The sequence below is a fragment of the Ictalurus furcatus genome, chromosome 15 (genome assembly GCF_023375685.1).
Source record: "Ictalurus furcatus strain D&B chromosome 15, Billie_1.0, whole genome shotgun sequence".
In the NCBI taxonomy this organism is placed as follows: Eukaryota; Metazoa; Chordata; class Actinopteri; order Siluriformes; family Ictaluridae; genus Ictalurus; species Ictalurus furcatus.
In genome coordinates, this window is record NC_071269.1 from 9516068 (window position 1) to 9533074 (window position 17007).

The 17007-nt window shown below is 37.8% G+C and overlaps 1 protein-coding gene across 1 annotated transcript in view; it reads right to left on the reverse strand.

Annotated features, from left to right (window-relative positions):
- Positions 1 to 17007, reverse strand: part of prpf6 (PRP6 pre-mRNA processing factor 6 homolog (S. cerevisiae)) — a 54360-nt gene that overhangs the window by 27349 nt on the left and 10004 nt on the right. Inside the window, exons 5-8 of the mRNA XM_053643075.1 lie at positions 16120 to 16296; positions 8988 to 9128; positions 4092 to 4186; positions 3840 to 3996 (exon numbers count right to left, since the gene is read on the reverse strand). Coding sequence (XP_053499050.1) covers positions 3840 to 3996; positions 4092 to 4186; positions 8988 to 9128; positions 16120 to 16296 — 570 coding nt within the window. The remainder of the gene's footprint in view (positions 1 to 3839; positions 3997 to 4091; positions 4187 to 8987; positions 9129 to 16119; positions 16297 to 17007) is intronic.

The following is a 17007-nucleotide window of genomic DNA, read 5'->3' on the forward strand; positions in this document are numbered from 1 at the left end:
TCGTGTATGTTTAAGAAGAAGAAGGAGAAGGAGGAGCAGATCCAATAGGGCCTCGCACCAGCGGTGCTCGGACCCTAATAATTAAAGCTGCAAGCAGCAATGAACAGGCTCTCGCATCCGGGTGCACGTTGGGGCTGCTCTGCCAAGGGCACGCTATTCCATTTTTTAAAAACACTAACACTTGTACCTTTTTAGGAGTGTATCACGATGTAAAACATGTAACTTCCTGTTGGCAGTAGGTGGCGCTATGACTATAACTGAATATTGGCATGTAGATGTCTTCAGGCCAGGACTCTTACCAAATCTGTGAAGATTAGGTATTGTATGCATGAGTTGTAACAACTTCCTTTTTAATACACTGATAGCAAGATGGCAGCGGGCAGTAGCACAGCGACTTCCCAAGTTCCCGGTTCAGCTCTTAGAGTTTCGCCAGTTTTTCTGGCAATAGTGAAGGATAGCGAGGCTACATGTGCAGGGAAGCTTGTGTGATACAGCCCACTTCAACTGTGCAAAATTAACAGCGGATATGAAGCAGAACTACCACAGAACCTGAAATCAGAGCTGGGCAGGATGAAGCTTCTAAGGACAGGGGCATGGCATTGCACCATAGACCAGCTCAGAGGCAGGAGGAAGCGGTGCACTCGGAAGCAGAAGAGGGGCAAGCGAGCCGGCTTGCAGGCTAAGCTAAAGACTAGCAACAACAAACTGGTGATTGAGGCTCTTTTTTCAGCCAATGTTCAGGCGCTGGATAACAAAATGGATTTACTAAGGTTGCGAATGAATGTGTACAAGAAGATGAGGAACTGCTCTTGGACTAAGCTCTTCACTGTGCAACTGGGTACTGGACTTTTTAAACCAATAGAAGACAGTCTAAAGATCCATAACATTATTTCCTCTCCCATTGTTCTCAACACCAGCTCGCCACAGGGATGTGTCCTGAGCCCGCTGCTGTACACTCTGCTGACATATGATTGCTCTGCCAGACAACAGAGTAACCATATTGTCAAGTTTGCAGATGATACTGTTGTGGTGGGACTCATTTCACAGAATAATGAGTCAGCTTACAGATTAGCGGTGGGACAACTGATGGACTGGTGCAGGGACAACAATCTTTGCATCAGTGTGAAAAAAACTAAGGAAGTGATCGTGAACTTCAGTCCCGGCCTGAAGACCTCCACATACCAATATTCAGTAATAGCGCCACCTACTGGCAACAGGAAGTGACGTTTTACACTAATTCAGACAAACAATATTCAACTGGTGCCGAATCTTCACAAATCTTCGAGGTTTGATAAGAGTCCTCGCTTTAACACATCTACATGCCAATATTCAGTTATAGTCATAGCGCCACCTACTGCCAATTACATGTTTTACATCGTGATACACTCAAAAACATACAAGTGCTAAAAAGTGTTTTTTTTAAAAATGGAACGGTGTTCCCCTAGCAGAGCAGCCCCAACATGCATCCGAGGGCCCCGTTCATTGCTGCTTGCAGCTTTAATCATTATTCTTTTCTCAAATGTATCGCATTTTACAGGGCCTAAACATACCCGAAAACTCACAAAACTTTGTATCTGATAGGGATTCCATAATGGAGTGTGGCAAAATGGCGCCACCTACAAAATTTCAATGATGTGTGCTGTTTTTGCCATATCCAGTCCTTGTACTTTAACGAACTCATCCTAGAGATTTCATCCGATCAACATAATATTCTGTCAGTCCTATCTAATGGCCTTGATGTTAAATTGCAAAGTTTTTGAGTTTTCGCTGCACGGCATGGGCATGGCAGTCTTACAAATTTCAATGTTTCGCCATGAAAAAGGAAGTTGTTATAACTCAAACATACTTTTGTAAATATTTGATTATATCTTTTCATGTGACAATACTGAAGAAATGACACTTTGCTACAATGTAAAGTAGTGAATGTACAGCTTGTATTACAGTGTAAATTTGCTGTCCACTCAAAATAACTCAACACGCAGCCATTAACATCTAAAACCGCTGGCAACAAAAGTGAGTACACCCCTAAGTGAAAATGTCCAAATTGGGCCCAAAGTGTCAATATTTTGTGTGGGCACCATTATTTTCCAGCACTGCCTTAATACTCTTGGGCATGGAGTTCACCAGTGCTTCACAGGTTGCCACTGGAGTCCTCTTACACTCCTCCATGATGACATCACGGAGCTGGTGGATGTTAGAGACCTTGTGCTCCTCCACCTTCCGTTTCGAGGATGCCCCAGAGATGCTCAATAGGGTTTAGGTCTGGAGACATGCTTGGCCAGTCAATCACCTTCACCCACAGCTTCTTTAGCAAGGCAAGTTCATCTTGGAGGTGTGTTTGGGGTCGATATCATGCTGGAATACATGCTGGGATCATGCTCTGCTTCATTATGTCACAGTACATGTTGGCATTCATGGTTCCCTCAATGAACTGTAGCTCCCCAGTGCCGAGAGCACTCGTGCAGCCCCAGACCATGACACTCCCACCAACATGCTCGACTGTAAGCAAGACACACACACGTCTTTGTACTCCTCACCTGGTTGCCGCCACACACGCTTGACACCATCTGAACCAAATAAGTTTATCTTGGTCTCATCAGACCACAGGACATGGTTCCAGTAATCCAGGTCCTTAGTCTACTTCAGCAAACTTTCTGCAGGCTTTCTTGTGCATCACCTTTAGAAGAGGCTTCCTTCTGGGACGACAGCCATGCAGACCAAGTTGATGCAGTGTGCAGCATATGGTTGAGCACTGACAGGCTGACCTCCCACCCCTTCAACCTCTGCAGCAATGTTGGCAGCACTCATATGTCTATTTCCCAAAGACAACCTCTGGATATCACGCTGAGCATGTGCACTCAACTTCTTTCGTCGACCATGGTGAGGCCTGTTCAGAGTGGAATCTGTCCTGTTAAACCGCTGTATGGTCTTGGCCACCGTGCTGCAGCTCAGTGTCAGGGTCTTGGCAATCTTCTTATAGCCTAGGCCATCTTTATGTAGAGCAACAATTCTTTTTTTCAGATCCTCAGAGAGTTCTTTGCCATGTTGCACTTCCAGTGACCAGTATGAGGGAGTGTGAGAGCGATTACACCAAATTTAACACACCTGCTCCCCATTCACACCTGAGACCTTGTAACACTAACAAGTCACTTGACAACGGGGAGGGAAAATGGCTAATTGGGCCCAATTTGGACATTTTCACTTAGGGGTGTAATCACTTTTGTTGCCAGCGGTTTAGACATTAATGGCTGTCTGTCAAGTTGTTTTGAGGGGACAGCAAATTTACACTTACACAACCTGTACACTCACTACTTTACATTGTAGCAAAGTATCATTTCTTCAGTGTTGTCACATGAAAAGATATAATCAAATATTTACAAAAATGTGAGGGGTGTACTCACTTTTGTGAGATACTGTACAATGTCCATTCTGCTCAAAACTTAACAAGTTTGATAAAAGTCCTGGCCTGAAGACACCTTCATGCCAATATTTAGTTATAGTCATAGCACCACCTGCTTGCAACAGGAAGTGACGTGTTTTACACCAACCCAAACATACAATGTTCAATTTGTACCAAACTTCACTTATGATACAAATCCTCACCTGAGGACATATGTAATGATTATATTACAACTACAGTTTTTAAATATATGCTTATGGCAGTCCGAATACCCATACAGCAATTCTCCTCATTGGGTGTGTTTTGATAAGTCATGTCTATGTTAAGGTAGTTTTGTGATTCCACTTATTTTGGTGGTTAATATGCATGTAATGTCACTAAAATACCCATAAAAGAAATGTGTGCATGTCACTACATATGAAACAAAAGTTCAGCTGACCTTTGGACACATCTCCGTTCCTTTCATGATGAGGTTTCTGGCCACCTGCAATTTGCCAGTAACCTCCTCCAAACGTGCAGAGGCAATCCAGGCAGGGGGGTGGTGAGGGTTTGTCTCCCTCACTGACTTCAACAACAGACGTGCCTTCTTAATATCACTGCACAAAAACCACACACACTTACCCCTCAGTGCAATTAAAAAATAGTGCTATTTGAAGGATAATCTGTACAAAAGAAAGCACAAGTAAATTACCTGATATCACCCCCATGTGTTGGGATCATGGAGTTGAGGTCAGTCAAATAGCCTTTAGGGTCCACCACGGTCTGCCCACTCACGGAGTCAGAAACCTGTACAAACAATGCTAAATTTTGTTCTACTCCCTTATAATATGGGATAGTTTCAGCTTAGTCAATGTATAACGAAAGCATATGATTCTACTTCAATAATTGAATGTGCTTTAATATAAGCAATTAAAACTTCTGTTAAGCTGTCAAACAAGCCAGAGTTAAACTAAGACCATCCAGGCTCAGCATATTCAACATCCTCAAGCACACCTTCAACTCACTGGTGACCTTTTAAAACCCAATGGTTGAGAATAAGCAGGTTACAAGTACATCTGGTATGACTTACCAAAGCAAGAAATATCCAAAACATTTCTGCCTTTACATTCAACAAAAATACTAATATACATTTTTTTTTAACTATAGTATTAAGGACTTTTCTTTTAGTTTCCATCAACTATTTGTGCAAACACAGTTGCAAGAATGCACTATTATATATAGCAGAACACATTATTCCAAATCAAGTTCACTTTGTCAAAGCCCATTAGTACATTAATAAGTACATAAAAGAAGCCTCTTGTCCTTTGGAATTAGTTAACTGACATTTTAACACAAGTCCAAGGCTCACAGTCACGGTAGCAAACAACAAAGCCTGTTGCCAACAAAGTATATAATAAACTTTGCTTATATAGCACCATTCATAAATTAAAAATGCAGCTCAAAGTGATTTACAGTGTGAAGTTAGTCAAAAAGTAGTCAAAAAGTAAAACAGTAAAAAAGCAAATAGTATTGCAATAAATAGTGACTGAATGATCACAAGAACAATATAAATAAAAATAATATAAATGTTTTTAGATGTTTAACATCTGTCAAATAAAAGCCTGACAAATAAAAGTCTGCTTCACCAATCTAAGTTTCATACAGTCCTCTCAGAAACTATTGGAACAGCAAGGCCAAATGCTTGTGCTGTACACCAAAGACACATTGGGTTAGAGATCAAACAATGGATATATGAGACGAGATTTTAGGATTTCTGCTTTTATTTTGTGGTATTTACATCGACTTGTGTTACTCAACATAAAATATAGAACCTTTTGTATCAGACCACTAAATTTTGAGGAAAGCTAAAGTATAGGAACACATAAGTCTTGAAGCAAATTAAAGTGAATAACAATTGGTTGCATATTCCTTGCTTGAAATAATTGCATCAAGCCTGCAACTCACTCACATCACCACATTGTTGGTTTCTCCTTATGTAATACTTTTCCAGACCACAGCCTATTTCAGTTGTCTGTTTCAGGGATTTCTCCCTTCAGTCTGTTCATGATGTGGAATGCATGCTCAATTGGGTTAAGGTCTGGTGATTGAGTTGGACAGTCTAAGACATTCCTCTATTTACCCCCTGATTAAGTCATTTGCTGTGTTGGCAGTTAGTTTTGAATCATTGTCTTGCTACACGATAAACTTCTTCCCAATTAATTTGGATGCATTTCTCTGTAAATTGGCAGACAAAATGTTCATGTAAACTTCTGAATTCCTACTGCTGCTGCCATCAGAAGTTGCATAGTCAGTAAAGTTTACTGAGCCTGTTCAAGGAGCAGCCATGTAAGCGCAAGCCATGACACTACCTCTACCATGTTTCACAAATGAGCTTGTATGTTTTGGATCATGAGCAGATTGTTTGGATTTATGGATGAGCAAAGGGTTATTTCTATCCTCTCTAAATTATAGACAAAGAAAGTTTCTGGTCCGGATGGACTTGAGTGTTCGGCCCAATTAGGAGGGATGGTGGCTCAGCTCTTCCAGCAGTCACTGAAAAGTGGTTATGTCCTTAGAGCATGGAAGGAGACTACAATCATTCCTGTCGCTAAAAAACCTCTTGCCAATGAGATGGAAAATTTTACACTTGTGGCACTCACCTCGATTCTTTGTAAATGTATGAAGAGGGAGGAAGCGGGGGAGCTAACCACCAACATAGGAGAGTTTGCTTACAAATTAAAACGGGGAGTTGAGGATGCCAATTTTACTCTTTTGGACACAGTGTCTAGATAACTGGATCTTCCGAATTCATTTGTTAGAATTTTATTAATGGATTTTACATCTGCTTTTAACACAGTGAACGTTTATTTATTTTTGGGCCGCCTTCAGATATTATAAGTTAATACAACTCTTGTGTTATGGATTAAGGACTTTTTAAAAAGACAGATCCCAGCATGTTAGAATACACTGATTCAAATCTAGTAGTATCAATGTTAATATGGAGGTCCCACAGGGCTGTGTTTTGTCATCCATTTTATTTTCCATATATACGAATGAAATCAAGTGCGATATCAATGGTATGTCACTCCTGAAATATGCTGATGACATGGCTTTGGTGGCTCTATGACAGATGAGCAATGCCTGGTTACATATAGGCAATTTGTTGATATTTAGATCCATGGAACTTTCTTGGAACCAAAGGACCATAATATCAATAAGACAAAAGAGTTGTGTTGTGGGAGGCCTTGTCCCCGCTCATCCTCATCATTGCTTTTTTCAGGTACTTCCATCAGATCGCCGGTTTAGAGCTCCTTTGGCTAAAAAGAAAGGCTTAAAGGAATTCTTTCATTCCTACTGTAATATTCATTTTAAATAAGGTTAAATAGTTTACTTTGATCATTATCTTCTATTTATTTACTTATTTATTTTTTTTAAAGGTGTGTGCTTAAGAACAATCGTGTCTTTGTTTAATATACGTGATATGTATTGTATGTAAGCCTTTTTACCCAAGATAAATTTCTATCACTGGTTGATAGACAAAGTTTTTGACTTTGAATGACTACTGATCCACAGCACTCACACCGGTCAACATGAAGTGCTTCAAGTGGCTGGTCATGAGTCACTTCAGAACCAGACTCCCGATGACAGTGGATCCTCTGCAGTTTGTGTACCACCTCAACTGTTCCACAGATGACACAATCTTTCATACTCTTCACCTGGCACTAACCCACCTCAACAAGAAAATACAAATGTCGGAATGCTGTTCACTGACATCAGTTCAGATTTCAACACCATCGTCCCCAAAAAACTGATTGATAAACTAGACCTGCACCTCCTTACTGGGAGACCCCAGTCTGGTTGGATCAGCCCAGGGCTGTGTGCTCAGCCCACTGCTGTTTACACTGCTAACCCACGACTGCACTGCCATATCCAGTTCAAACCACAGTCAAATTCACTGATGAGGCTAACTGCTGTGAGCCATTCTACATCATACAAAGAGGAGGTGGAACGGTTCACAGGTTGGTGCAAGAACAGCAGTCGGTCTCTGAATATTGACCAAACAAAAGAGATGACTGCTGACTCCCCCTTTCTATAAAATATAGAAATTATTAACAGCTTACCCAAATCATAAGTCTGCTATTACCGATTGATTATGTAAACAATCGTGTATTCGTGAACAGTAGTAGTTAAAATTTGAATGTAGCGCTAGTCATTTGTCCTGCATTAGTTATTGATTAGTTTCACATTAATTATGAAACCGTATATAGTTTCTGGGTAGTTCTCCAGGAGGCATGAAAGAAATAGTAGTTATCGATTAGCTAATAGTGACAACCGCATCCATCTGTGTGCCATTACTTACTAATTCATTAATCAGAGTTTCTTGTTAGTTACTATAATTTTCATATTGCATTATTCATTCCCTCTTGTGTAATTATTCATTAATGACAGAACAGTATTCTAAAGTGTTACCAGGAGAACTGCTGGATCCCACTCTATCAAGACCCTCTAACAAGACAAGTTATTGCACTGTAGGGATGTCAATGTGATGGGATACCATGCCCTGATCATTTCACTGCCAAACTTACTTTCGCGAGAATAGGACACCTCATAAGAGTTGCCACCAAGCCTCAATGCAGGTGTGGTCACAATTCTCATTACTGTATTGGCACGTTCTGACTGAACGATTACGCGGTCAAAGTTCCCGTGTTTTTGCGCTTGTATGTAAACAGAGTTGGTTTGTAAGGAGCCCCCCTAGTGCCAGGTAAAAAAATATATATATATACCAGCCATGTGGCATCATCAAATATCAAAATTACTGCCTTATGAATCAAAATTGAACCGTATTGTGACCGATTCAGTGGTATTGTCAAATATGAAACCGTTGCCTTAAGAACTGATGTGTGACAGCATGGAAGAAAAGGTTTACAACCCTATTAAAACCAATTATTGTTAGCAAGTCACACCTCAACATGTTTTCTCATGACTTCTAGGAAGGCTAAGGAGACACCTTATTTTATATAAGTAGTTGTTTACTCCAGCATATTGAAACATTTTACTGAGGTAGGGCCAGGAATGCTCATGTTCAAGTTGGACACTAGTCTGGTGGCTTATCAATCTTTAGACAGACATGCATAGCTACTGCATTAACTACACTGTGTAGCATGAGGAGGTCACCACAGATGATGAACTGGCACTATTCTTTCCACATTGATGAAGTACATGTATGACAATAATAGCTACTTGTTATTACAAAGTACAATTACTCAATTAATTTCCACCCCTGCCTCTGGGCAACTATTAATACAACTAATATGCCAGACACATCTGGTTTTACAAGATACCTGGGTAATTTGTCCATCCCTAAACTGTGTTCTAGGTATAAGCAAAAGTTTGTTTCATATAAACTGCAGTCTCCAAAATGTGATGCTCCCCTGTTCACTCATGGCCCAAAACTCAACTGTGAAGGATTTCAAATTTTTTTTAACCACACTCAGTGTGAATTCACCAGCCTATGCCTGGTGAATTCCACATGCGTCAATCATTGCCCAACTCCTGAAGATATTACCATGATTTTACCATATTTTGTTAGCCCTAGCTCCCAGTGTACCTGACTGAGCCTCATGTCCATCAGAGTGTTTCTGGCCTGGCCGATCTTTCTCATGTCCAGCTCTCCAGCTCCTGGCGTCATGCTCCCTGGATATGGTGTGTTTAATCCCCCAGGGAAAGGCGTGTTCAAACCACTAAATTGCTGGGTAAAACAAGACATAATAAAATTAGTAATGCAAAACATGTTAAATGTATAACTTCAGATTTTGTCTATTGATTTTTACTGATCTCTCAAATAAAGATATAAATAAAGAAATTAAGGTTATAAAAATGATAGAGCTCTGCATTATGCTTTGATCAGCAGTTTTAGAGGTTTAGAGGCTTAATTTTTTCCTCCTCAATTAAAGAAAATTTCCAAAAAGAAAGTCATTGACAAATCAGACATGATTACAGCATTTTGAGAGCAATTGAATTGTTCCTCAGTTACTTTAATGCAAGAACAGTAACATGCAAATCCTATTACCTGCAGCCTGAAAATGTGGCTATATGGATGCCAAATGTTAATTGAATGAACCTAGCAAATTATAAGCTGTCTTGCTGTACACAGACTCAGGGCTGTTTGGGGGTCCAAATAGCAGAGAAAGGGAACTATTTACAGTCCCCACCAAAAGTACTGGAACGACAAGGATAATTTATTTATTTATTTTTTGCTATACACTGAAAACATTTGGGTTTGGGATCAAAAGATGAATGAGATAAATCAGAATTTCAGTTTTAATGTCATGATATTTACATCTAGATCTACACCTTTTGTGGCAGACCACCCAATTTTTAGGTGAGCAAAAGTACAGGAACAGTATGGTCTTAAAGTAAACTGAAGCAAATAACACTTAATATTTGTTTGCAAACTTGAGTTCAACAGGGGATTTTTAAAAAAACAACCATGTCCATCAAACGAGAGAAGCACAAAAGTTATGTTCTCTGCAATACAACCAGGGTATTCAAAAATAAATAAATAATTTAAACAAAAATAAAGAAATTTCACATTTCAAAATTTGTGCCAGACACAAATTCCTTAACAACTCAAAGCACAGCCTATACCCTATGAAAATTAAACTTGTTATATTTGAGATTTTTGATGCAGAATCAAAATACATTTAAAATTGGCATATGGGTCAAGCCATGTGAAATTACTAGGAGGCATCCCAAATCACCAAATCGGATTTGCTTTATGCTTTCTGACAATGTCACTATTCCCAATAAATAGTGTGCAGAATTTCAGGCCTTTATCTGCATTAGTAGATGTAGATGCTTTAAAAGGGGGACCTGCAGATGGTTTGGCATGACTGGAATGAGTGAGTGGTTGTCTCTTGTTCCAATAATGGTGGCAGACCTAGAAAATCTTGTCTGAAGTGTTTTTCCACTCCAATATTATTATTAGTATTATTATTATAATACATAATAAACTAGGGATGCACAGAAATGAAAATTATTGGCTGAAACCGAATATAATGGAAAACTTGTCCGAAAGCCGAATACCGAACACGTTTTTTCGCGTTTTTTCCATTTATTTAGCCATTTTTTTCACCACTGCATAAATTAAATAGTCAAAATGTGATTTTTACTATTTTGTCTTGCTTTTCAAAGAACAAAATCAATTACAAAAACTACAATTTCAAAATATTTATTTAACAGTGAACATTTTTTTTCATTCCAACAGGCATAGGCTACCAACAAGGCACAATATAACTTTAAATAAATAAATGATTAAAATAAAAATATTTTGATGTGGTCATCTTGAGCCCCCCTTGAATAGCCTATGTTAGGCCTATAACTGACTGCTGAAAGAATGTAACACTCTGTAGCCTACAACAAAAATGTGCATTACAAAGTGCATTGACAAGAGTGCAAAAATGGTTATATTCGGTTCTATACGGCTGATTACATTGGGGATATATACCGCTCGCGTCCCTGTACATCTCGTGGAGTATTATAGAAGATACAGGATTTGTCTGCCTGCCCTTAAATAAATACGTCTTTACCTGCTTCCGTACTCTACTCCCATACGTCTCGCGACGTGACAAACACGCTCCGGAACAGAAACAAAACAAACGCGCATGTCCACAGCTCGTGCATGCGCACGCCCCCTCATCGAGGTCGTGACATTTGCGTGTCTCGCTCTGGTTGCTAGGCTATTTGCTCGCGTCATCAAACATGTCATTGTCCGGTCAAATTTACTCGGCCTTTTCACTTATTCGGCCGAACACGAATAAGTGAATTTTTGCTATTTTCGGCTGAATAATTTCAGTTGCCGGACATTCGGTGCATCCCTGTAATAAACTCTTTTATAGAGCCCCTTTAAAGGCAGCTTCTCAAAGCGCTGTACACAAAATAAGCAGTACACAAAAAAATTTAAATGATAAAAAATACAAACAATAATCATCAGTATCATAATAATAATAAAAGTAGACATCAGCTATCAAATGCAAGTTTAAAAAAGTAAGTCTTGAGTTGAGCTTTAAAAATGTCAAAGGTCTACAGTTCCACAAGTTCAAGAGGAAGAGAGCCCCAAAGGGATGTTCTTGATATTTATTTCTGCCCACAAAGAGAGATCTGAGGGGGTTAGTCTGTGATCATCTGTGACTGCCTGTCAACCTAGCCTGAGCTGCTGAAAATTTCACAGTGCCTCAGACAATCACAGGGTTATTCACCATGAGAAGTAGAAAAGAAATGCCATTAAGTCAAAATTCCAAAATCATCATGCTTCATAAGATTTGATAACCTTTTGGTAATTTTAGTATTGTGCTGCTGACCATGTTATACAGGTTTGTGTTTAAGTACGCACGCCATTGTATTTTGCATTTCCATTTATAGCAAAACATGGTGTATTTGATTCTTTAACCCTAGAAAGCATGAAGCAAAAAACCTACAAGAATGCATAAAGTAGGTCAAAATCACCAGTGTCCTGTTAAATTAACATACTATGTTTAACAGAAATGTGTGTTAAACAAAATGAGTATGTAGCATTAAATGAAGCTAGTCCTGCCTGATTCAGTTATATACATTACCCTCATCTAGGTGCCAGAGGAAGAGGTGTCAGTTATTTATAATGATATTCTAGGTATCACACAAAAATCTGAAAATGAATTAGACACATTTGAAATTCTTCACACTAACAATTTATGTAGCCACAAAAAAAGTATACCCAGTCGATTCCACTAATTATTATTTACAGACCCACAGGCCCATATTATGAATTTCTTTTTGAATTTGTGGATTTCATCTCAAACTTTTTGTTTATGCAGACTTGGTTATGTAGATAAAGCAGTAATTATTGATGACTTTAATATTAATTTTGAGAATCCACTACTAAATTGATAGTATTCAGAACAGTATGAGAGGAGATCCTTCTAAGCTATAGAAAGGCTCTTACTGCTGCTAGATCAACATCTCTCCACCCTTAATAGATAGAAATTAAAATACTAGATTCTTATTTAATACTGTAGCAAAGTTAACTAGGAAAAAGGCCACCACAGAAGCATTTACACCATCAATATGTAGTAATGATTACTTTGAATTTTTCAATGACAAAACTGAAATTATCAGGCTAAAAATTCAGCCTATTAATTTAAAGTCAGACAATGTGAACTCGAACCATGTAGATGACAATATAACCACATCAGGTCAGTGATTAAAATGCTTTACACCCTTTCGAGAGACTAATTTAATTAATTTCCAATATCAAAATCATCAGCATGCATATTAGATCCCTTACCTATAAATATCTTCAAACAGATACTACCAGAAGCAATCAAACCTCTATTACAAATAAGCAGTTCTTCCATGCCCACTGGCCATATTCCCAAATCCATTAAACTAGCAGTTATCAAACCCCTGATTTAAAAAAAACAAAACAAAAAAAAAAGCCAACCTGGCCTCATCCCCTGTCAGCTGTCCAACTATAGGCCAATATGAAACGTCCCCTTTGGCAGGTCAGATGGAAGCTCACTTTCTGATTACATAGTAACTGGATGGCCTTTCAGTGACAACATGTGCAGCAGTAAAAGACCATAGTGTAATTATTGACTACAGTCTCTCATTTGAAGCTCATGTAGATATTACTAGAATACCCTTCTTTCATATCAGAAATATTGCTAAATATTGCTATTATAAAATATTACTATTAAACTATAAAGAACCGAATATTTCCATGATGCAGTAGCTGAGCAAACTCCTGGTCTTACGATCCGCATGCCTACTTTGATCAAAAGGTGCAAGCTCTCTGTTGATACCTCAACAACAGGAGGCAGAGCTTTCTTTTACAAAGCCTCACAGTTATGGAACAGCCTTCCAATTAGTGTTTGGGACTCATACACAGTCTCAGTCTTTAAGTCAAGGCTGAAAACACATTTGTTTAGTCAAGGCTTTTGTTAAGCTTTTCTCTTAGGTAAAGGTACAGATCTGGAGGGTTCATGGACCTAGAGTGTTTTGGTAAACTGGGATGTTTGGATGCTTTGACACCCCCTGCACTTCCCCTTTTATTTATGTTGTCATAGTTAGTCTTGCCAGGTTCCCTGCATACACTCTGCACACAATGTACATTTTCTTAAACCATTACAGGACAAGAGCAGACCTAATAATTACTGTTCTCTCTCTCTTCCACCGCCCTCTCAATCAAGCTACACATGGTACTTCTGGGTTACTGGTGATCCTGACTCCTTCAGCTCTCTAGACCTGCCTGATCCATCCTGACACACTATGTCCGCTTGGAGCATTTGACACCTAAAAAAAATTAATTTGCTGCTGCTAAGGATGACCCCACACGGATAGAATAAAAAGTTCCACTTTTTGAATTAAATTATGGAAAAAAGTTGCTTTTCCATGATATTCAAATTTTTTGAGATGCACCTGTACATGCTTTTCCTTTTTTCTGATTCTGTATTATAGAGCGCTATATAAATGATACAGCTATAATTGTGTAGGTGTGTTTGTATGGATAATCAGACTTGTGGTTTGTATGTGTGTACCGAAAACGGTTTGTATGTGTAGAGTTTGAAAGAAAGAAATTATATTGTACTGGAAATCACAAATCCCACCCCCATGTATATGAGTCAAAGAAAGTTACTGAGCTTTGAAGATTTTTGCATTATGTAAAGAAACCAGCATTTAAACAGTTAAAATTCTGAAAATGAATGAATGTTTGGTAGTTATGATTAGAACTGACGCTGGTTTTAAAAAAAAAAAAAAAAAAAAAAAAAAAGAAGTCAGTGAATGTGGAAAAAATATATATTAACACGCACCTATTATCGTTTTGAAACGTGCCTAATTTTGTTTTAAAAGACTCATACAATAGATTTACATGCATACAAGGTCAAAAAACACTAAACTTTCTCATAATTTAAATTGCAGCATTACCATTTTTTCCCCAAAAATTTAATCCACAAACTGAGTGTTATAAATATAAACTTCAGACTAAAACTTTACACAACTGTTTGTCCAATTATATAAGACTGAAAAGAACCCAATACACAGAGCAGATATATATTATTAATTTAGGACTGAAGTTTAATTTTGTGCTTTTTATGCATAAATTCTATTTTTTTTATATTTTATATATATATATATATATATATATATATATATATATATATATATATATATATATATATACATATATACATACACACACACACATATATATATATATGGATGCACAAAAAGCACAGAATTAAACTACAGTCCTAAATTAATAATAAAAACTTTCACTGCCCCTTATGGCTTCTGTTACTCACTGCTTTTAGACACTGTTTTACTTCCGTTTACTTTTGATCGTAGTGTTTTAATTAAACATTACAGATCTTACTTGCGCTCCCACCATCCATCACCGTGTCTATAACGCGTGTGAGGAGCAACACGGCCTTGTTACTAACATCACATTCGTTATAATAAACGACAGAAGTTACACTGCAAGCATGCAAATACAGCATATAATGACAAACTTAAATTAAACTAAACCTTTTAAAGCAACTTGCTCTAGTTTCCCCAACCCATTACACACAGTGGAGCACTCTGGATATAAACATAAGTTTGTGCTCATGCATCACTGTTTGATCTCCACAGTGTTTTATAGAAAATGTCCCCCTGCCTTGGAGGATTTTCTTCCTCAGTCACTTGATGATTACACCTCAGTCTGATGGTGACTGAGGTTATGTTGGGACTAAAAGGTAACGCTGATAAACAGTAAACTGAAGAAAGTCTTTGTCTGTGACTCTGCTAATGCTAGCGGGCGTATGTCATGCACTGTCGACTAGGAAACGGCTTATACTTCCGGTAAGTAAAAAGCACGCTAGTGTTAGAGGTGATATTACCGTTCTAAAATACATACATTAGACGGTAGAGTACACAGTGCATAGTGTCAGTGCATACTACGTCATTTGGGACACAACTTTAGTATTTACTCTCCGAAGCGTGTTTTCAGAAAAGTAACGTAGTGAGTAAACGCACCCCGTGCCGACTAACTGATAATGAGTCATTGACCACGATTTTCATAATTGATTATCATCAATTAGTTGTTGTAGTTGAGGTTTCTTTTTTTATCTGACACTGCAAAAAAATATATGAATGCATCAAAATTAATGTTGCTGTTAATCATTGATGTATCAAAGACTGTAAATCAAAGAAAAAAATCTGCTTAGCATTTAGTATATGGAAAATAATTACTATTTATATTTTTCATAAAAAAAAAAAAAAACATCTGTGGCATTATGTAAACAAACCAGCATTTAAAGGAATACAATTCTGAAAATGAATGAATGTTTAGTAATTAATGATTAGAACTGATGCTGGTTTAAAAAAAAAAAAAAAAAAAAAAAAAAAAAAATGAAAATAGTTGACGTCAGTGAAAGTGGAATTTTTTTTTTTTTTTTTTAAATATATAATATTTTGATGATAGTTTTTGGACGTGGACATTTTTGTCCTCTATGGACCTGTGTGTAACCTTTTTTAATTGAAGCACAAGGGTTAAATGATTAACTATAAATGGTACCGATTACCAATCAGTAATAAATTAATAAACCTTAACTTACCCATCCATTACTACCAATTACATTTTAATAAATGTGGTTTTGCATATTAAATAAATGAACAAATATCTGAATGAAAGAATGATGCATTAAAGAATGAATGAATGTTACCCCTTGTCGAGGGTCAACAGTGGTATGGTTATCTCCAGTCTGAAGATGTTTAGCAAAGAAGCTGTCGGGCACTGGCGTGAGTTTCTCATAACGTGGGTTTCTTTGTCTCTTATTTCTGGCATCACCCACATCTGGAATACTCAACCACTCTTCTTCCGTCACCTCAGCTAGCTTTCTCTACACAAACCAAGAATGGGAAATCTATAAGAATTAATTGTCTTCATGCATACAATGGATATAAAAAGTCTACAAACCTTGTTAAAATGGCAGGTTTTTGCGATGTAAAAAAATTAAACCAAGATAAACCATGTCATGAACTTCTCACACCCTCAATGTGAAATTACAACATATAAAAATTAATGTGAAAAACATTTTTAAGGGGGAAACCTGGTCAATAACCTAGTTGCATATGTGTGCACACCCGTAACCTAATACTTTGTTGTAGCACATCTTGACTTTATGACAACTTTGGTTAAGCCATTCCTTTGTTGATCTGGATGTATACCTTGTGTCACGGTCATGCTAAAAGGTGGAATTCCTTTTCAGCTTACTAGCAGACACCTGAAGGTTTTGCACTAAAATCAACCGGTATTTGTAGCTATTCATGATTCCCTCTACCTTGACAAAAGTCAAAGTTCTGGCTGAAGAAAAACAGCCCTAAAGCATGTTGCTGCCACCACCATACTGCACCATAGGTATGGTGTTCTTTTGGTGATGTGGGTTTTTGTTTTGTTGGTTTTTTTTTTTTTTAAACAAAAACAAAAATCAAATATACCTTTTGGAATTAAGGGATTATTATACTTTTTGGAATTACAAAAAGGTCCAATGTTTTCAAAAATACATAACAACAAGTACAACACAAGCTGCGGCAACAGACTGCCACTTGCA